Source organism: Parasteatoda tepidariorum, chromosome 4 (assembly GCF_043381705.1).
Source record: "Parasteatoda tepidariorum isolate YZ-2023 chromosome 4, CAS_Ptep_4.0, whole genome shotgun sequence".
Classification (NCBI taxonomy): domain Eukaryota; kingdom Metazoa; phylum Arthropoda; class Arachnida; order Araneae; family Theridiidae; genus Parasteatoda; species Parasteatoda tepidariorum.
In genome coordinates, this window is record NC_092207.1 from 51,020,984 (window position 1) to 51,043,998 (window position 23,015).

Consider the following 23,015-nt stretch of genomic DNA (forward strand, 5'->3'; position numbering starts at 1 on the left):
ATTAATCAAACACCTAAAGTAGAATATTAAGTATGATGTCTGATAGTTGAATTTCCACTCCTGGAGCTGAATCTGGTCTAGGTATGAATAAGCTGAAAATAAATTAAGTAAGCCCGATTATGGTTTTTGTTGAAATGAAAACTAAAAGAAAATGCTATAAACGTTGAAAATAGCTCTTAGGAAACTTCCTTTATTAACAAATTTATTTATATTAGTTTAAAAAGCGAGAAGAGAAATGCTAATGTAATATTTAATGCATGATTGTGTGAAAGATATTTTTTTATTTCCAAAAAAATCTTATAGTTTCTTTTTTTTATTGGCATTTTACTTTAAAATAATATAAAGGCAAGGGAAGTTTCAAGTAAATAATGGATTGTTGATGGAATTTATATATGATTACATGTTTTAAAAATGTTAAGAAGTGCTAATTCTCAGAACCCTTCCAACTTTTCCACAGAACCCTGCGGTTCCGTGGAACACCATTTGGGAAAGGTTGTTCCAGAATAAATCTTTGAATAAAATATAATTGGCCATATGTTTACAATATTCTGTGAAATGCTTTTTTATGTGAATCAAAAATTATTTATGTTAATGCAATTATCATTTTTGGTTTTATTATTTTGCATTCTTTTTCACCTCTTTAGAAATCATGAAATTGTAGATTAAAGTGAATTTTTATCTGACAATCCAATTTTCTTGCTTATTCTTCCTTTATTTCCTACTATTTTCTGAGAAATGTTTCAGCTGTCTTTTTTAAGTGTGGTAACGTTTGTTTTCCAAGGTATTGAATGTCAACTGTAACTAGGAAATAGTTCTATTGTTTTAAATGTACGTGTACATAGTGTTTTTTTCTTTTCATTTTCAGGACTACCACAAAATAATAAAAAACCCAATGGATTTGGGTACTGTTAAGAAACGTTTGGATAATTATTACTATTACTCATCTTCAGAATGTATTCAAGACATCAATACTATGTTTATGAATTGTTATGTCTATAACAAACCTGGTGAAGTAAGTATTAGTATAAAGTATTTTGTTGATTGCTATAATTGAAATCAAGCAGCTTAATCTTGATTTTACTTAAGCATAGAACTTATTTATATAGAATCTAGAAAAAGATTTTAATTTTTCTTCAAGTATAAGGTTTTATTTTTTCTTTATGTGTATTGCATATAACAAAGGGGTCATAGTATAGATAATTAAAAAATTTTGAGGTACCATAAAATCATTTTCTTTTCTTCTTATAGAAATTAGTTGTGTAATTTTTTTTTTTTTTTTTTTTGAAACTCTAGTAGAAAGTATTTTATATGTGTTTATAGTTATAAAATATACTTAGGTCATAAAAATATGGCACCCAGTATAAAAGTCAGAANTTTTCTTTTCTTTTTTTTGTGGCCCCCCTGTTAAAAGTAAATAAAATTAATTTTATATTAAAAATTTCACTGAATTCATTTTAAATTAATGAAGAAAAAAAACATAATTTGAAATTATATTTTTTAAAATATTTGGAAAGAGTTTCCTTTTTCTCTATTAATGTATAAAACTTTACCAAATTATAACATCTTAGAGCACTGAGCAAAAGTTTTTTCCCCAATGGCTGCAATCAAGAATGTGTCTAGTTTCATTATTATCTTATTGAGAGCAAGCAAATTATATGACATATTAAAAATTGGGAATATTGTCATCCGCTTCTGCAAACACTAAAAATTGAATGATCAAATTCTGTTGAGTATTTTTTATTTTTTTTTTTTTCTCAGAAAAAAAAAAGTCTAATGATTTTATATATGATAAATATAAATGTTTCAGCAAATGCATAGACCCTGCCAAATCTTTCTTGTTAGCAATTTAAAGAAAATTCCTTATTATTTATTTGTATGTCCTTCAAGTTCGCTATGTTAGTTTGAGTATTTATATTAATAGTTATCAATATTAATCAGTTATTGTGATTTTTCTTTTTTGAAGAACTACAAACAAAATAGCATCATTGGTGCTTCTTACAGAATCTTATTGGTCTGCAAATTCTGGCATCTCTGTTTTTTTAATTAAGAAACATTTATAAATTAAAATGCATTTTGTTTAGTTGAAATATTGAGCGTAAAAATATTTTTTTTAAGTTATCTTTTATTATTTTTGTTTAGGATGTGGTATTGATGGCTCAGACATTAGAAAAGCTCTTTCTAAATAAAATTGCTGAAATGCCACCTGAAGTAAGTTTTCCTTTGAAACATATTTTAACATAAGTAAATAACACACTAGTGTTTTTTTTTTTTTTTTTTTTTTTTTTTTTTTTTTTTTTTTTTNCCCTTTTTTTTTTTTTTTTTTTTTTTTTTTTTTTTTCTTTAAATTTCCTGGTATGCAATAACACTAGATTATTACTTTGGCTAACCTTCAGTTTAGCTGCTTAAATTTTTATTTTTTAATTGCTAGAACTTAATTTAGTTATAATGGCTGCATACTTGTGAAATTTTTAAGAAAAAGTCTTTCATTATAATAGCAACATTAAAATTATTTGTGTATTTATTTTTTTTAAAAATTTAATTGCTCGATTACGGAATTTTTTTGCATGACTGTGATTTTTCAGTTTTTGTTTTATATTTTGAAAAATTGAAATCCTATATATTTTGCAAATAGGAAATTGAAATACCCATTCCAGCCCTTAAAACTGGTGGCAAAGGTAAAGGAAAGAAAGGAAAAACTAGTCGTGGTTGGTATTATTCTTTTGTATATTCAAAAAGGCATGTTTTTTAATTCCTAATTAAAAATTTACATTGAAATTTAATAATATTAATTGTTAATCGTAAGTTGTTTTATACTATCATAAATTAACATTCTATTTTAATGGAAGCCAAAAATGTCGAAATCTGGAAAAGAAATCAAAAACTGTCTTAGTCCTTGGAGAGAATCCTAACTTTTCTCAGAGTTAAAATAATTTTATACAGTGAATTGGGGTGTTGATGTTACATTTGCAAGATAGATTTCCATCTGAATAGAAAAATCGTCTACTTAAAGATGTTTTCAATCTTTAAGTTTTCATAGTTCTTTAAATTTCTCGAGTTAGATAGTGATGCCATTATAATTTCATCGCCATAAATGATTTGATTTAAAAATATAGCCATCTGGATCATTGTTATTTTCGGTGAGTGACAACAAGAAAAATAAAATTCAGAAATTTATTTTTAGTGACTTACTACAAGAAAAAAAGCTAAATAAAAATAAGAAAAATGTGGCAGCCACACTTAATATTATAAAAACTAAAAGTTATGAATAAAGAAATAAGAATTTTAAAGAATATATTTAAATATATGTCAGTCTCTCTCACAATGATAGATTATTTAGTGAGAGGAGAGAATTTTTTTTTCAAAACTTTTTAAGTTAATTTCCATAACTGAAGTAACAATACCATAGACTCTTGATTATCCTTGACAAACGAAAAAAGGAAGACAAGTGCGGTTATGGCAATTAAAATGATTGGGAAGACCACACATTTTTCTTAACCCCTCTTTCCTATTGTATTGAACTCGCATCTCCAATCATGATCATCGCTGAATGTTATTTTCAGCCAACCAGGAACTAGCCTTTGCCCTGTTATTTATTTATTTTTAAAAAAATAGTTTAAGTTAGCCTACCAGCCTTAATTTAGCTAAATCAATATAAACTAATTGTCTTTTTTTTCCGTAACTCAGGTGGTTATTAAAAAGGGATGCTCACAACTTAAGTCTGCTGCTTCTCTTCTATGATTTTTAGCATATTTGTTACACTGTAACTAAAGTAAACTTTAATAAGTATAATTCATATCACTTGTAATGTTGCAAATTAAATTAACATTAAAAATGCTCTAATGACATTATTTTTATGTTGCGCAAAGAAACCCTATCCTCATCTACATAATATTTTCTGTTTAGATGTCTTTATTTAAACAAGTGCTTTTTCTGAAAGAAATTTTTTTTTGCTGTATAAAAATATTTCCAATTAATCCTTTATAAAAATGCTAAAAAGAAAGGAGGGTGGATTGATCTTATTTTGAGAATTATACCGAGAAAATTAAAGGTAAAGTTTATTTATAATATGAAATCCAATATGCAGAATAAAGAAATGATGTTTTAAATTAAATTCAAATTGCGTATGTGTATCCATATTTTATAATTTCGTAACTTAGAGAAATGTGATAAAGAATTACTAATTTTGATGCAATAAATCTCTATTAAGTAAGCTATCATTGTTCAGATTGTTTGTAACTTTTCTTCGAAAAAGATGTTCCTGATCTGACGACTATGTTAAATAGTTCACATTTTGTCACATGGCATGCTCTAAAGAATGTGTAATATTTCTGAATTGAAATAACGTTGCATCCACTATCAAAACCAAAAATATTCATGATGAATGTAAGAAATCTTAGCTCTTGAAATCCACTTCTAAAGTTGAATTATTGTCTTTTCCAAAAAGTTAATTATTGCGTAATGGTATGATCCTTCAGTGCTAATTTATTCTCACTTTAAAATGTTTAAAACAGCAACTTAAATGGTTCAAAATAGATACTTGGCTCAAAATTTTTATTATAAAATGATTGATTAAAAGTTGTGGCTTATTTTTTCCCCTTATTCTGCTTCTAGAATTATATTTGTTAAAAATAAAATATTTTTCTTTTTGTTTAATGACTTTAAATATTTCAGTGAATTCTACAGACTCACCTGTAGAATCCAATGTTAATTCTTCGACCGTCCAGTCAAAATCTCCTCTATCCACAACCAGTACAGTTTCTCCTACTGTTCCTGGAAGTACTAACTCCACTACAACTCTCTCTGCCTCAGCTGTAAATTCTTCAGGTATCAGTCAAAATCTGAGATCAAATACTTATAGTGGCACAAGTTCAACATCACCCCGGAAAGGGACCAATGCTGTTGAGACTAAACCTTTGCCCAATGCCAAAGTAAACTCTGTAAATGTTAATGATAGTCACAATACTGCAAATCAGCTACCGAGTCTTTCATCTCAAAGTGGAATTATTAATCAAACACCTAAAGTAGGTTATCTTTTTTCATGTGAAATACTTAATTTATAATTTAAAATATTTATATGCAATGTGAAATTTGTTTTGCCTAAGTATTGATACAGGGTTAGTTATGTTTTGAAAACGCTGGTCCTAGTTCATATCTCTCTTGCGATGTATTTTATTGAAGGATTATTATATACAAAATTATATGCATATACAGTACAGAACCCGTTATCCGGAAATCAGAAAACCAAAAAACCGGAACGAGATTCGATACATTTTCCCGCCATTTTTTAAACAAAATTTTTTTTTCCTTATAAGATTCTAGGATTATTCTTTCTTTTTTGAAAAATGTTCACCTTACCATCATTTCGGAAATAATCATTAGTGTATTACTTCATCGTTTTTTCTTCTTTTTAAGATTATTTCCCCCCAAAAAAATTTTTTTAGTTGGATTTAACAATAAAAAAACGGCTTTTTGTAGCGATTCAGAAAACCGGAAAAATCAGTTATCCGGAATAGGGATGGTCCCGATCGTTCCGGATAATCGGTTCCCTACTGTATAAAGGTTCTCAGAAATAACTGGCATAAAAATTCTTTTTTTAAAAAATAATAATAATAATCTTATGCACTTATTTTTAAGAGATCTGAACTTGATTATATATACAGAAGGATTATTTGTGGCTCTTGATAAATGTACCCGAGTTTGTGCTATTATATTTTAGAAGCTAATTATTGTTCCGTATGTGTTTCAAATGTCTTTCAAATTACTGACAACAAATATGAAAGACTAAGTGCAATATTGTAACAAATTTCATTTCCGGCCAAGTTAAGAGTGATATGACTCATCGAAAACCGCATGAACGAACATAAACAGTCAGGGTTGCCACTCCACAGGGAAAACCTGGAAAATACAGGGAATTTAAAAATCACCTAAAATAACAGGGAAAATGCAGGGAATTTTGTTTTTTTATTTTTGTCTTTTAAAAAATGGTGACCACTCAAAGCGTAATATGTGGGATATTTAACCATGATATTTCAGCTATTCTGAACTTTTTAATTTATTATAGCATTATTTAAGTATGTTCAGCTGTTTTTCCAGCAATTGAAACTAATAAATATAGTTAGCTCATTATAGCTGACACAAGAGCTCAGTAATTGTTGTTTCCTCTTAATATATTGCGTATAATTTGTACAGGGAAAACACAGAATTTTTTTTCCAGATTTGAGTGGCAACCCTGACAGTGGCGTAATCGATCTACCAATAATTAATTCTTTTTTTTTTTCTAAGAAAAAGTGAAATCCACAATGACATTTCACAACATATACAAACAACCAATATAGGCGACATTTCATTTTTTTTCTTGCTGCATTTTTATTTATTTATTTTTTTGCTGAGAAGTGCTGTCACTAATTTTTCACTACATTGAAAAGAATTATCAAGAAAAGTTAAATAAATGTGTTTAATATTTAAATTCAATACGCATATTTTGTACTTTTATTTATATGTTTTCAATAAATATAATTTCTTTAAGGAAAAATTGTTTTCTATTGAATCTTTGAAAAATTGCTCGACTATTAAGGAGCTTGGCCACCCCTGATATATACTAACAATGTAATGTTAGTTATAATTGATATACAAATTAGTTATTTAAGCATAATATAGATTATGTGGACGGACATTAAATGTGAATATTTAAAAAACATAAATGTAAACATATATATTCATAATTACTTGTTTCTGAACTAAAGCAGAGGACGTAATTGTTGAATTCGTAATTTAATCAGTAATTAAAGAATAATAATCATGGTAGGTGTATGTAAACACGGTGGGTGAAAGTCTTCAGTTCACAGGACCGATTTCAGTCTTAACCTTTTTTCCAATTTCACCCGTGGTAAACACCTAAAATGAAAAACATTGAGGATGTATCAGGATATTTAAAAGCTGCAATAAAATCAATAACTGCTGAAAATACGCTACATAGTTTTACTATACTATCTACATAAATTCAGCATATCAAAAAGTGGTTAGTATGCACGATTAAAATTTTGAAGAAATTTGATCAACTGAGAAATAAACAGATTTTTTTCAACAAAAAAAATATTTGAAATCGGTAACACTAGCAATAAAAAAAGTCGAAAAAACTATTAAATTGTCATATTAAACTTTAATAATCAAATAAGTTAATTGAGTTTCGTGTGTAAACAAATTTGAATACAGTGAAATCTCCTGTTATGGACACTCCTGAAAAACGGACGCCTCTCAATACGGACATATTTTTAATTCCCCGGGAATCTTCTATGAATAAACCATTGCGTACATTCTCCGCAAAGCGGGCACTCGGTAACCGGACGCGGATAGTCATTTTGGTTCTGAAACATTGTTTTTTATCTCTACAAACCGGGCACTACTTTTTCAAAATAAATTGCAAGCTAAAAAAAAACAACTTTTCACCATTTTTAAAGCATGTAAATAAAACTTTTTGCTTTATCCCTAACTAAAAATATTGCTCAGCTATTTCACCACCGAAAAATCAATCTTTCCCCTGTCACCTTGCCTTATCTTTGTAAAGAAAGGAGAGAAAATGGTACTGCACTCCTGAAATAATTCTGACATCGGCATTTTTTTTTTGATCTTTTCATCTGAACCACACAGGTTATGAGACCCCTCAAGTTGAAATGACTTCTCTCAATGCTTCTTCCCCATTGAAAATTTCTTTAATTTTCTTATCAATTTGAAGACTGTATTTAACACAACTGGGGTAAAAAAAAGAGAACAGAAGTATAATCTTTGAGGTGTTTATATAAATGAAACATTTATTCAGACACTTGATAGCTGATCAATTGTGAATAATCATCTCCATAGGTCCTCATGACTTACAGGTATGCATTACTTTTTTTTCTGTGAATCATGGGAGGTTTATTTTCCAAGAAGGTATTAACCATGTTCCCTATCAAATGATAAGTAGGTGTAAGGGGATGTGAACCTAATAATTGAAACGGACTGAGGACAGTACGCTCCTATTTGGTATCATATGTCTAACTTGAGTATCTATGCTAATAGGAAAATTATATTTATTTATCTGTAGCTACATCCAGAATTATGTATTTATATCAAACTTCTTTATATATTCTTTTTTATCTTTCTTATTGTTTAAATAAATATTCTTGTAGATATTTACAGTATCCTTGTAGATATTATTTAATTATTTCTACATCTTTGAGAATATTCTAAAAACAATTTACGGTGTTAAATTTCGTTATTAGGGTACCCTTCCCGTAAACGGACAACTCTCATAAACGGACAAATTTTTTGGTCCCATGAATGTCTGCTTAACGGAGGTTTCACTGTACATATATTTTTTTGAAGATGTGTAATTTAATAACTGTCAAAAAAATGCTAGAAACCCACATGTATTAACAAGGATGTCGTCACAAGACGGTGTAATGTAAACAAATTAAGTTTTGTCTTCGGCAGACGCTTCTTCCATTATTCGTCCGAAATTAATATTCTACGTTCAGCTGTATAGACTATATATATGTATGTTGCGTCTCTAATTTAATAGCAAATGCTGTTTATTTTTGAAAATTTTAATTTTTTTGTATTATAATTTTACAGTGTTGATCATAATCTTGTATCTATTTACAATTTAAAAACTCCTTGAAAAAGTTTTTTGCAATAACAGGGCCCCATTTGCACAAATTCATAAAAGCACAACCCTGGTTGAAAGAATGTGACTTAACGTTTATTTTATATTCACAAATTGCACTAAGTAATTTTTTCATAATTTTACAAAAACAGGACCTTTACAAAATGTCTGGACAGACCCCTGAAAATTTTTTACTTTATTATTCTTTATTTTTCATTATTCTTTTTCTCCGATGAGCAATAAAGGCATGTTTTGCATATAATTCTAGTGAGAGAAAAAATTTCTTAACCAAAATGTTTTAATAATTCTTGTATACTTTCAAATGAGAATAGAAAAATCACGATTTATTTCCCCCTTGATGACAACTTGCTAAAAGATTTGAAATGTCTGCATTTCAGGGAAATAGTATTAAAGGATACTTTAAATATTAGGATATTTTTACATTATTGATACGGGAAATAAAAAAGGACCAAGCGAGAAAGACTTGATATTCACAGAGGATATAAAAGCATAGTGCTTGCATATTGAATAAAACTTTTTTAATTATTTAAAATGTAACCGTTTCTAGCATGAAAAATAATGTAGTATATATCACAATAGCTTAAAAATTTCCAAATATATAATCCAATTCGCATCTTCAACTGATTTTTGCAGCTTTCTTAAGGTTTAGTAGCTTTAACAATCACCTAGTGTGCGGCCCTTGAGATTGACCCTGTTCTTTCACATAGACGACAACGATTAATATTATCCAAAATGACGAAACATTGAATGCATTTATAAATATAACGTTATATATATAAATAAAGTTTCTCGTTTCCAAATAGAAAAATTTTATGAATAATAGAAAAAACATAAATTTCTAAAATCGTTTATATATTTTTCAAATTATTATTTCACTTATTTATAAATTTTTTTGTTGCTTTTTTTAAAGGCTAAAAGAGGTGTTAAAAGAAAGGCAGATACAACAACGCCATCAGCTGATATTGTTAAGGTGGAACCTGAATTAGTTCCTAAAGATATAAAATCTGCCAAAGTCTCTACTCGTAGGGAGAGTGGAAGACCTATTAAAAAACCATCTAAAGATCTCCCTGAACCACCTGTAAGTGATAAAGAATTTACTGTAAGTTGGTATTTTTTATTATATTTCTTTATAAATTTTTGTATTGCTTCTGCATATGTTTAAGTTAGAATTTTCTATACATTTTAGTAAAAACAAAAATTGTTGATGTAACTAACTCCATTTGCCCAAACAACAAAATTCAATTTTCACTTATATTAGCCTATATTAATTTAATCTTTTTCACACCAACTTTAATCAAAATCATTTTATAACTGATTGTGTGTGTGAAGGTAGAAAATGCTGAATGACATCTTATGCTATTGCTTTTGAAAAAGGTAGAAGTACATTCTTATTCATCAATGTGTGCAAAGTGTCTATACTCCATAATAAGCTGAAGTAATTTTCCGATATTGATAAGATAAGTTCTTAAATTGAGGATTTCAGTAATGTGGTTATGCTTTTATCTTAATGTAGTTTCTCAGTAATGTGGTTATGCTTTTATCTTAATGTAGTTTCTTAATATGATTTCTTATACAGTAGAGAACCATTTATCCGGTATCCAGATAACCGGGAAACCAGAAAACCGGGAAAAATTTTGCTTGATTTTCCCGCCATTTTAATCTAGAACAATTTTAAATTAGAACGAAAAAAGCGGAAATTTGACTCATCCTTGAAGTTGAGTAGAGGAAAATGTAAGGAAGGGGAAAATTTATTCCCCCGTTTACCCAGAGAAACGTCATTTCCTCCGTGACCTTGAAGGCAGGGAAGGGAGGAATGTTTTATTTTTTCCTTTAGGCCGTCAATCAAACTCAAGGGTGTGGCATGCTGATTTCGTTTTCTGCTTGATTTACGAGGGGGGTGGGGAAAATGCATTGCATGCATATCAGTGAACAGAAAAAGAAAAGAGAAAAATATATTTATTTGACATCGACTAATAAAAATAAAATCTTTTTCTTTTGAATAAATTCTTATTCTTTGGAAGTGCGGTATCAATTACAAGTTTTTCTTGGTGTGGAATCACATCTGCTGTAATTAAAAATCTTGTTTTTATCAACAAAAAAATAAAATAAAAGGAGAATTGTTTATTATTTTAAACATAGGATTATTTTATGAAGCAGATTGCAGTTTTGTTTTTCTGATTCCACTACGTTTGATTTTTTTTCTTTTCGNCCTTACTGTAGAATTAGCTAGAAGAAAATTGTTTTGAACTTAGTTATAAAAAAGACTTATCTGTACACATTCCTATGAAAACTGCTGCGGTCTGTGCATTCGCTTTTAAAGCTTTCAACAATGATTTTGGATTTGTATTCTGTGTCTCAATATTAAAAGTGTTCATTTGGAGCATTTTGTAGCTTTTTGAAATTTAAAAATAAGTTATTATGCCTCATTGTTCAAAATTAAATTTAAGCCAAATCCATGTCAAATTATATGTTTTTGCCATTTAACGTTTTATTTTTTGCAGCAGCCTTGTGGAAAGCCTAAGAAAGGAAAACTTAATGAACAGCTAAAATATTGTAATGTAGTATTGAAAGAACTCTTTGCTAAGAAGCATGGGGTAAAGTAGTCTTTTGCTATTAATATTGTCGAATCCAAACTTATAATTGTTTCTATTTTGAACTCTGATTTTGCTTATGTTTGCACATGTGTCCAATACTAAACGTATTGTAAGTACAGGATTCATAACATTCAATAAATAAATAAACTTTTCTATTTACCTGTATTTGTATGTCTCTATATTTACCTAATTCTGTAAGGAAAAGTATACATAGTTTGAATTTAGACTTAAATAAGGGGTTAGAAGGTTCACTATTTAACAAAGATAATGTTTTTCATTAAGTCTAATCACTTGCTAAATTTAAATTAATTGTTAGCTTGATCAAAATTAAGTATTAAGTGAACAAATTTTCTATGATTATGATATAAAAGTGTAACTTAATGAAAAATTAGGTAATGAAGTACCTCCTATAAATGTTTTCCTTTAAATATATTTCCAGATTTTTTTCTTGAAGATAGAAATTTATTTTTCTTTAAAGCATAAATAACTGCTAACAATCCATCGTGACACTTTTCAGAGAAAGATCCATTATTATTTGGCAACTTCTCAGAAATTCTAATTGCAGTTATAAAAGAATAAGTCATCCAATTATTTGGGAAATAAAGTTAAGAGGATTTCACCAAGGCAAACCTTTGACTGACTTAAATATGGTTGCAAGTTAAAGAAAGAATTTGGTTTCTGATAGGATTCTTCTTTAATGGATATTTTAATTGGGAAAAGAATTAAAGGTTAAAAAATATGTCATGTCCATTTAGTTAAAACTAATTTCCTTGCTTGTGGACTTTTAAAAAAACAATGATTAGAACATGTATTTTATGTTCCAACATTTCCTATAAATTTAAGCAAAAGCACCTTTTATCTACAATTTTTTGTTGTATTTGTTTTAAAACAATTAGCATAGACCTTGCAGCTGTATATTTGTTAAAATGAAACCAAATAGATAATTCTCAATAAATAATTTACTCTTTTATAACTTTATTCTTTTTTTTTTTCCTCAAAAAAGAATCTGGGTAAAAAATTTCCTTTTGTTACCCAATTTGTGTGATTTTTTACCAGAAACGGTACATAGAGAGATACAGTCATTCTAATTTTTTCATTTGTTTATTAATAGGGTAATCTAAAAAATAAGTAATTTTCCCCCACAGAATAATTGCATTTGTTAGCTCAAATGTATGTATTTTTTCTGTTTTGCCTTTGCCTAGAAAAAAGAATTTATGTGATACTTGTTCAGTAAGAGTTAAAAGCAGTCTGGTAGATCATTTGATGCGAAAAATATCAGAGCTTTTTAAGTTCAGACAAATTAGCAAAGTGTATGGATCAAATGCCATGAGTGTTTCCATAAAGTGTACATGTGAACTAACTTATTGGGTGCCAATTTCCATTACCTACCTTAATGCCCTCTGAAATCCTTTCTTGCTGGCAAATAATTTGCAGGTCAGATTGTTGCAACCACAGGTTACTCAGTTGTTACAATCATAGGTGACTTAGTTTTGTGATGAAATCGCCTTAGTTCTGTGATAATGGTCTAATTAATGTTGTCTATGTCAAAAAATAGTATGACCCTTTGTTCATTATTAAATAGTTTTAAATTTTTGTTTCACTTATTTGCTTTGCTAAATGAAACTTACTTTCTATTATAGATTACCTATATGTATATAATATTTAAAAAAATGTATATAATTAAAAATAATAATAATAAAAGAACAAGGTCTTTATCATGATTTTATTTTAAATCTTAGGGCTATGCATGGCCATTTTACAAACCAGTTGATGCAAAACTTCTGGATCTACCAGATTATCATGAAGTTATTAAACATCCAATGGATCTAGGTACTATCAAGGTAAGATGAATAGTTTTTTTCAGGGAATTTTTATTTTTTTGAAGTTTGATTACATTTACTGTTAAGTATATTTAATGGAGAAAAAAATTTATTTATAAATTTTTTTCCTTCTGTATTATGCATTCTTTTTGGTTTAATAAAATCTAATTTGATATGGACTGATTTTAGTTACTTGTACCCTTGCTGAATTGCATTATATGTAGGGTTGCTACACTACCTGGAAAATCAGGGAATTAAACATTTTTAAGCCAAGTGCCCAATTCTATAAAAGTCAGGGAGTTATGATTTGATGATCGCCAAACATGTGTTCTTTAGGTTAGCATTTCTCTTAAAACAAGCAGCAAGAGTTTAGTTTCACCCATTTGCAGACTTGCCAACTCTCCTGCTTTTAGCAGGAGTCTCCTGCTTTTGCCTCAAATCTCCTTCAGGGTGTTTTCTCCTGCTTTTTTCTATTTAGTGCAAGATAGAGGAAAAAAGCAACAATTTGTGCAATTTCCTTCCCAACTTGTGCTTCAGATCATGCTGGGCATTTATTTAGAAAAATTTTGCCCCATAGCAACATCACTAAAAATTATGGTGAGTGTGAACCAAAACAGCAGCAATAACCAATGAAATGGCAAAATCGGAGATATCTTGGACACCATTAGGCAAAATGTTTTTTCACTTTCTATAGATGCCAGTTTTTTTTTAAATAATGCTAAATCAGCAACATCTGCAGTTTTAAAACAGTAGCAGTTAAAAGAAAATTAAGAAATACATTTATAAAGTATTGTATTCATTATTGACATATTTTGTTAGTTTTGAACTTTAGGAAGTGTGAATCAGGTTTAATTTTCAATATTGCGCTATGCCGTGATACAGAAAGAGTCTCCTGCTTTTTTATTTTCTAAAGTTGGCAGGTCTGCATTTGATATGGACCCAAGTTTCACAGAACTGTATTATTCCATAGTTTTGTGACTTAGAAATCTTTCAACTGGGAAAAAGTTTTGGTTGATTAAATCCATAACAGATGAATTCAGGGGTCTATCCAGGGTAAATTTACTATCGTTTAATGGTACTTTCGCAAGGAAAAATGGTGGTTTCAAAAATAAAGCACGTTCCCGTTCTAGTGGCAATCTATGAAAAAGAGGAGCTTTTCTGTCAGCTGTCTTTTACGAAAAGGTAGCACTTGTTTAGCCAGATAGTGCAATGTGGTATGCCTAACCAATCACTTATGCCATATCAAAGCCAAACTTTTCTTCTGAGTATTTATTTATTTATTTTTTTATTTATTTATTTATTTATTTTTTATTTTTTTTTTGTTAATAAAACAATGAGGCTCTCCCTCTATAAACTTTACGAGGAGTCAAAATTTGAACTTTATCTTAAACACTGTTGTAAATTTATTCTAACAAACCTTCATTATTATATTTTTTATGAGCCATTTTTTTCTCTGTGAAACTTTTCTGTATGACTCAGTTGAAAATGTTCTCATAATTAAAATAACTTATTGTATTAGTACTGTTAAATGCATGTTTTTATTAAATTCAAGTTGAAATTTAATTATGGAGACTTAATTTTTATGGATTTTGAAATTTAGATACAATTTTTAGCTCAAAATTTTATAATAGCAAAATTTTTTTTGAAGAAATAAAAAATTTAAATTTACCAGTAATAAATTATTTTTATTTGTAGTGACAATTTTTGAAAATAATTTCTTACTTTACCATATTTTTGTGTTGATTTTTTAATATAATTTTTCATTTTTACAAAATAGATTAAAAAAAAAAACTTAGACAGACCCCTGGAACTTCAGATTGTCTATTCTTATTTTTTATTAAGAAATTTATTGGGATAAATGACGTTCCATATTCTATTAAAAGTTATTGCCTTTTATTGTTAATTTTCCTAATCCTCTATCATCAAGGTTTGTTATATGAATTCAATTAAACTTGTTATTAAGAACTCGTGGGAAGCATGGAGATTGCTGTTACTCTTGAAAATTATAAAGCATAACTATAATATCCTGGAGGTCAATCCAGGTTTGTTTTTTTTAGGCCGCAATTTTAAGAAAATTGAAGTTATTTTTTCCGAATATTTCTTAATAAATAAACTTTTGTTGCAGCAATCACTATTTTTTATTTATTTATTGTCAGCCCACAATTTTTTTTTATCGTTTTTCAAATTAAGTCAGGTTTGCTTAATGTGTTATTACGCCGTGAGAATTTTGAATTTGGCGTGCCAACTTCAATTTTGAGTTTAATCCCCCCTCTGGCGTATTGGATTAGTTACAATTCAGTCAATCTTAATGTTTGCTGATAGTTTTTTTTCCCCAACATTTATACATTTTTCAGCCCTTTCTACATGGTTTTTCAAATACTAATAATTTCTATACCATGTTATTACGGTATTTGAAATTTAGTCACCCTGGTTTGATTTGTTCTATTCTTGATAATTCCGTCGTAATTTTATGTGTCCTCATTTGGACTTTTTCTCACTAAACCCTACATTCGATCAATTGTAATTTTACGACTTAGGCTGAATGTGTTATTGTTTTTCATTCACTGTTTTTCGGCCTTTTCCACTTTCGAATTTGAGTTTAGGTGGGTCCAATTCCTGATGAATTTGAATGCTGGATCAACCCTTGATTAAATTAAACTAGATACTAAATATAATTAAATAGGAATTTTTCATCAGGAGTTTCTACGATTGACTTAAGAATTGTGGATTTCAAACAAACATTATAGTTTTCTGTGTTGGCTGAGTGAGACTTAAATAATTTTTTTTTTTTTTTTTTTTTTTTTTTTTTTTTTTTTTTTTTTTTTTTTTNTTGCTTTTTTTTTTTTTTAATATTTTTTTGTCTTTACAGCCATTTTTTCTCTGAATTGTGGTATTTTTTTTAATTGAAATAAATTATACAACGTAATATATAAATTACTAATATTAAATTTTCGTGATATATTTTGACCATGGTACTGCCAGTACAAATTAGGCTGTATACTGATGAGAGTGTTATGAGACTGGAATTTTTTTAAAAATATGTCTGCAAAATCTGAAAAAGTTGGGAATTCAAGTCTTCTAATTGATTAGCAACCCAGTATATAGTGTAGAAATTTCGTGATTATAAAAATAATTTCTTTCTCTTCATAATATTTCATTTATTAGAATATTATTTCAATATAGTTAAAACATAATTTTTGATATTCCATCAAATAAATTTTGGTATAGATTGTTGTCAATTAGATAAAATTAATTTTTATTTCTGAGCATCTATATCTGTATTAGGTCTTTTTCCTTTGTCAAAATGTTATAATTAGGAAAGAGATGGTACCCATCTTACCCTCTTTGTATGACAACAATTGATCAAAAGTAAGTGAGGTTTAGAAACCACTTTTAATATTAAAATAACTAAAAAATTAAAATTGATTTAGAATTCTGTCTAGTTGCAGATGTTGTGTGGGGAAGAGTTTTTACTTTTTAATTGTTAGTCTGCAATTTGAATTTCTTTTTAAAATTGAATTAAAATGCTAATTTATTATTTGCAGAAAAAGCTTGACAATCATGAATATAAGTCACCAGATGAATTTGCTGGTGATGTACGGTTAATTTTTACAAATTGTTACAAGTATAATCCTCCTGATCATGAAGTTGTAGCCATGGCAAGAAAACTCCAAGTAAGACATTTTCTAATAAAAATATTTTCGATTTTGTTTTCCAAGTGTGAGTTATTCAGGCATGTGGTTTTTTTTTCTTCATGGAACTCCATAAATCAGAAATTTAAGTTGCACCACAATTTGCGCCGAGTTCCGAGAATTGATAATTTATACTGTGTTAAAGTTCCTGCTATTCAACCTGAAAAATCAGTTAGAACTTTTGAGAAATTCGGCAAATCTTAAATTTAATCTGCACCCTTTTTTCTCTTCTACCTGGCCTCTTTTCTTCCCCTTTATTTCACAAAAATAGCTTTGTTGATGCTTCTGGCGAAGAGAAAAGAAATTTCCTTTATCTCTCCACCACAAGAAGACTTTAAACCAGGGTTCGTGATTATTTTGATTTTTTTTTTTTTAAATCAATCCGATTTTTTTGATTTAAATCGGATTTTTTAAAATTTTTATTCGAACACATTGTAAGAACTTCAATTTATAATTAAAATAATGTTTATAAATGTTTAGTCAAAATTAAATTATTATTAAAACTATATTATAACAATATTATAACAATATTTTAGAAGCTCTGACTTATTAAAATAATTTTTCATTATAATGCATAGTTTTGAATGCATAGCAACCATTTTGAAAAAAATGCATGATTGAAATTTAAGGATTAGATGAAATAGAAAATATAAATTATACTTAAAACAAGGTTTCAATTAGCAAACCAAAATTTTAATTTCAAATTGTGATTTCTTTTTTTCATGATTTTTAAAATGACAAAATCAATGTATCAGATTGTGTTTATAAATGTAGTCATTCATCAAAAAATAAATATTTAATCTATATATTTTTATATTAAAATATTAATTTTTAATCCTATATCAAAATAGGTGAGTTAAGCTTAAAAAAATTAAATCTATGTGCTCATTGGAATTTTTTTTTTCCACAAAATTTCTTTATAGAAAAACTGATGAAGAAAAAGATACTGTAAACATATTGCAAGAAAAAAAATACCAGTTAATAACCCTACTGCTTCAAATAGACTTTGAAAGGGAAGAATTACACGATAGCAGGAAAAAAATATCTAAATTCATCAGCTGAATTCATTTTCCTTTTTCTATTTTTGGCTTAATAAGAGAAATTTTTTTAAATAAAACCTCAAGCTTTAGAAATATACATTTTCCACCAATAAAATATAATTTAGATTATAATTCCATGCCTTTTCAATCTAACGGTAGAATTTTAATTAACATTATTTGCACTTCTTTTTTGAAAAAAAAATCATGTTTATTAATAAATTACTTTCTACAGCTATGCAAGTTTACATTAAGACAGCATTAAAAGTTTACTTTAATCTGTACTTTCAATCTCAAGAATCAAAATATTTTTAAAAACTTAATTTCAAATGTGTTGGAATTTAGCACACACCAAGAAAGAAATTTCGTTAACTAAAATTAATTAATGCAGCAATTTATTTAAAATAAATTTTAAAACTAAGAAAAGAAAATAACAAAATTATCAATTATTTAAAACACTGTTTTTGAACTTTTGATATCAATATATATAAATAATTTGTTGATTTAAATCTGATTTTTTAAAAAAAAAATCATTTGATTTAAATCAACGAACCCAGCTTTGAACTAATGGTTGCCTGAAGAAAGTGCCATACCAATCCGCATGCGCTCAAGCTACTTTCTCTAGGCATTCAATTACTGACCGTAATTTCAATATGGTTGAAAATCTCATATCCAAAAATCGGCAAATCTGGAATGCAGATATAGTTTTTTTTTTTTTTGTCATATAATACGTCTTTAAATAAACAGAAATCGAAACATTCTTTATTTAAAAATTAATAAATGACGAATTAACATCAATTTTTATGCAATAAAATTTTGTCTTTAAGAAAATTCCTGTTTCGAATTTCCAAGAGAAATAAATTTATTTTTTGCACTTTTTCCTACTAATGCAATTGTGATTAAAAATTACATTCACACCATTTTAATTGTAATCAAACATCGCAATTCATATTGATTCGATGGGATTTAAAATTATTCATCATGATTTATTTTCAAATGATTTAAGAATCACGCATCGAGATTGTTTCTTAACACAATTTTTCACATCAAGATTCATGGTCAAAGTTTTTTTTATTTTTTAATCCAGTTTTGTTTACACACTTATAAGAAAATGGCCTAATTTGAAATTCAGTTTTGAAACTAGGCAACCCTATGGTTCCTAAAAATGTTCTGATCATTTCTTGTTTTTGACAATCACATGCCTGGTTATTAATTATTCATTAATTTATATATATATATTTGTTAATTTACATATTTATTGTCATTGTAAATGGTAGGTGCAAATTCAAATCAAAGGCATAATAAAAAAATGGCTCCTATGTTCTAAACATCTATAACTGTTATTTATGAACCAATTTTCTAAATTTTAGTTTAAAAATCTAGAATTTTTCGGCTCAGTTTTTTTCCCCATCTCTTATAATGTCCTATATCATAATTTTTAACATAAAAAGAATAACGAGTAAGTTTTTGTCCCTAAAAGTAAAAAGTGATTTTACGTAAAATACAAAACTTTTCTTCGCTTTTTTCGCATGTTAAAGTTATACTATTTATCATTTTAAAAAAATTATCGACCAGTAGCATTTTAGTCTACATTTTTCATTATTTTTTTATAGTAAAACGAAATTTCATAATCTTATTAAAAAAAAAAAACACCCTCTTGATTTTTTTTTATATTGAAAATGTGTCATTTATTGATAGAAGATAATAATATTGTGGTCAAAGTTGCATAAATTATCCAAAAATGTTAAAATATTTATGTTATTTATTTTACTTTTTTATGGTAAGTATAACACTCAAGTTATTTACTTCAAATATTTATTACTTCTTAAGGATGTTTTCGAAATGAAATATGCCAAAATGCCAGATGATGCTGCACTTAATGATCCAAATCTTAGTTCTGAAAAAACAGAAGATTCTACACAAAGCATGTCAAGTGATGCATCATCTGAATCATCATCTGAGAGCGGATCTGAAGACAGTGATGAAGAAAGAGAAAGGAAGCTAAAGGCACTGCAGGAACAAGTACATATATTAATTATACTCATATCTTTATTTTACTCGTGCTTACTTATACTAATATTTTTCAGGGATAAAAAAAATTCTGCGGAAGAGCGGAAATTCGCTTTTTTTCCTCCCAATTTTTAAAATTTACATCAATGTTTCAAAAACTTACTTTTTTGGGGTCCTATTAAACCCCCATCAGCTGCGGCAATCTCATACTATTAAGCTAGGCAGAAGTGAGTAGTCTTTATCGATAGATCTCTATTTTAGTATTTTGTCGAAGGCGCTTTTTTTCACGAATTTATATATTACGAATTTATTTGACGATTTTTTATTTATATCACGAATTATACAAAAGCACATTTCTAATAGGTTTAACGAATTACATGTCATTTATTTGAATTCAAATTTATTTTTATGACTTAGTATTTACTAAACTGTCTGGATATAACTAGCTTGTGCGTTGACGTGCTTTCTCGTCGGAAAATTTATTTCCAGTTTTTATGGTAAATGCTCCTCCCAAACTGCAAAAATCCAAACAATAGTTGTACTTGGAATGAACTTTTTCCCTCCGGAGAAAGAACGATTGTCATGAGAAAATACTGGGAGCTTTGGCAGATGCGTGGTTGCCTTACCAGCATTGACTTCTACTGTAGGGAAGGATGAGATTCGTATTCTTGGTTGTTGAGTTTTAAGCAGTTTCGGCCACCTATGTTTGATCCAGGATTTTTCTTGGTATGACGTGTATTGAATTTGCGCATCCGTGCATTATACTTCTCCGCTGGTTCTTATTTTTTGCAGTTCCTGCATTAGCCCTTGCACATGTTTGTTTTTGGTTTAGTTGTGTTCTTTTCATGTGGTGCATCGTTAGAAGATGTATTGTAATGCTGGAAGTCAATTTGAAAGAAGAAACCAAAGTACGTATGATAGATTCTGCTGAAGCAAAATAAATTCAAGTTTGGGTAAATAAAATATTCAAAATGACTAAAACTGTTAGTAACTGTCTATCAGGAGATATTGGGATGAAAGTTAGTGGCTGTTTTAATTTAAAATGATTGACTGGCAATTAATTTAAAATGATTATTAAGTCTTACATATAGCTTAATATTATAAACGCTGGAAGTTATGTTTATATCATTATATTACATAGAACACTGTCTATGTAATATTACCAGTGTCTGCATTGTTAAAGTTGAGCTTTTTTTATTTTTCACATTCATGCCTGATTTTTACAGTCTGTCTCAAAAATGTAAACACATGGCGAAATTCCTTAATGCAGGGTTGCCACAGGCTACTAAAATGCAACTATTTGCTACTATTTTCGGCTTTAGGTGACTATGAAGAGACTTTTTACTCTTGGCAAAGTTTTTTCGCAAAAATGAACGTTACTTTTCAGAACCTTAGCAAAAGAAAGCAAACTTTTATTACAATCATTTATGTCCTAAGAGCCAAAAATTTAAATTTCCATTGGATTTAATAAAGTACTTGTTATATGTTCTCTCTGAGGGGCAGTTTTGTTATTTTTAATTGTTTTTTCCTTCTATTAACATTCATATTTTATTGTAATTCGACTTTTATTTAGGTACCTATTTTCTAATATGTATACCTTTTATATTTGTACAAAACTTTTTTTTAATTGGAGCATAGTTAGGACTGGGCGATAAATCGATGTATCGCGAAATATCGATTTAACGCATATATCAGTAGGCCGATGTAGTGACTTTCGTTTTAGGCGATGCATCAGAAATCTGATTTAAGCCGGCGGAATAAGATAACAATTGCAGTTTAACGATTTAATATGCAAGGATCCTTGACCAGGCTAACGCTGTTACCACACTAACGAAGACGATTTTGATTTCGTCTAGCTGCAGAGATGTAGATAGCGTTTTGCTATTAAGATGTTAGTTTCGTGATGTTAAATGACGAAGAGCGAATTAAATCAGAATCTCTCTTGAATATGATGATGTCACATGACAATATCGAGTGACATTAGTGCAGGAGTGGGGGGGTATACAATATCAATAGTTGGAATCGATATTGTATCATGCTGTTTTTATATTTTTAGTACATATTTTTCAACAGGTGACAATTGGATCGTTCTTTTTTTTTCAACCTTTGGCATCATGCTGTTGTAAACTAGTTTGTTTACAAAAGCAACGTGATTTTTGATTTGTTGATAAAGTAATCTTTTTATGTTTCTTTCATTTTCTATTATTTTTTGAAGAAAAAGAGCATTAATTTGTGTGATTTTATTTGCCTTGCATCATTTTTTTTAACTTAGTTAAATTTTTTATACATACATTAGTATTGAATTGGTTTTTTAAAATAAAATAGCTCTTAGATTTGTTTATTTTTTGAAAGTTTTTGTGCATTTTTATTACAGTGTCAAGGGTTTTTGAATAATGTTTTATAATGAAAATGGTATTTATATTTTAAATAAAGAGTATCTACCCAATATATTTTTGCGTTGCTATGTTTGTGGAATGTAAAGGAAAAATTAGCTAATGGATTGAATCTGTGTTTAAATATTTTATTTCCATTTAATACTTTTCCACAATTTGTGCTCTATTAGTGTGTAAAATTTCTTGCATTCTTATTTAATAACTTTTTTACTCAAAATTCATTAGAAGTGTCAAATGTCACATACCATACACCATTTTTACCCCTCCTGAAATCTCCTGAATTCTTGTTAGGGAAACTCCTGAATGTTAATTTTGCTAGGTTGGCATGTCTGGAAGTAGTAAGATGCTTAAAATGGCAGTTTTTGAGAAAAACTAGCTCATAATTTTTTAACTATTGCCACAATTAAATTATTGAAGTCTCCAATAGTTATCAAGAGAATTACACATTAAGTTCAGCTTATAAGACAGCTCCATTCACATACTCTTAAATTATACCTTATTTTGAACACTATTATAATTTACATTTTCAATTTTAAAAAAATCAATTATAGTGTTTTAATCTTCTTGAAACACTGTATACAATATCTATCTCTTTTTCTGGCGTTTACCAGCAACTCCTAATTTTTATCACAAGGGCCGCAGGGCTTCAAGTGCTGCACACATTGCGCATTTTGCGCCAAATCGGTATATTTGCGCATTGCTGCGCAGAAACTGCATTTTATGTTACATTTGCGCCGAATCTGCGCCAAAAAATTTTCGGGGACCAACTAAACATTGCCAAATTTTAATATCATAAGAAATTTTTTT

The 23,015-nt window shown here is 28.2% G+C and overlaps 1 protein-coding gene across 6 annotated transcripts in view; it reads left to right on the forward strand.

Annotated features, from left to right (window-relative positions):
* Positions 1–23,015, forward strand: part of LOC107455597 (female sterile (1) homeotic) — a 37,568-nt gene that overhangs the window by 5,976 nt on the left and 8,577 nt on the right. For 5 of the 6 annotated variants that reach the window (XM_043042685.2, XM_071179777.1, XM_043042702.2 and 2 more), the window contains 9 exons: positions 866–1,012; positions 2,140–2,208; positions 2,633–2,705; positions 4,672–5,021; positions 9,573–9,761; positions 11,164–11,256; positions 12,996–13,097; positions 16,622–16,750; positions 19,636–19,827. In XM_043042685.2, the coding sequence (XP_042898619.1) occupies positions 866–1,012; positions 2,140–2,208; positions 2,633–2,705; positions 4,672–5,021; positions 9,573–9,761; positions 11,164–11,256; positions 12,996–13,097; positions 16,622–16,750; positions 19,636–19,827 (1,344 nt within the window). The remainder of the gene's footprint in view (positions 1–865; positions 1,013–2,139; positions 2,209–2,632; positions 2,706–4,671; positions 5,022–9,572; positions 9,762–11,163; positions 11,257–12,995; positions 13,098–16,621; positions 16,751–19,635; positions 19,828–23,015) is intronic. The other variant, XM_043042699.2, reaches the window with a different exon arrangement.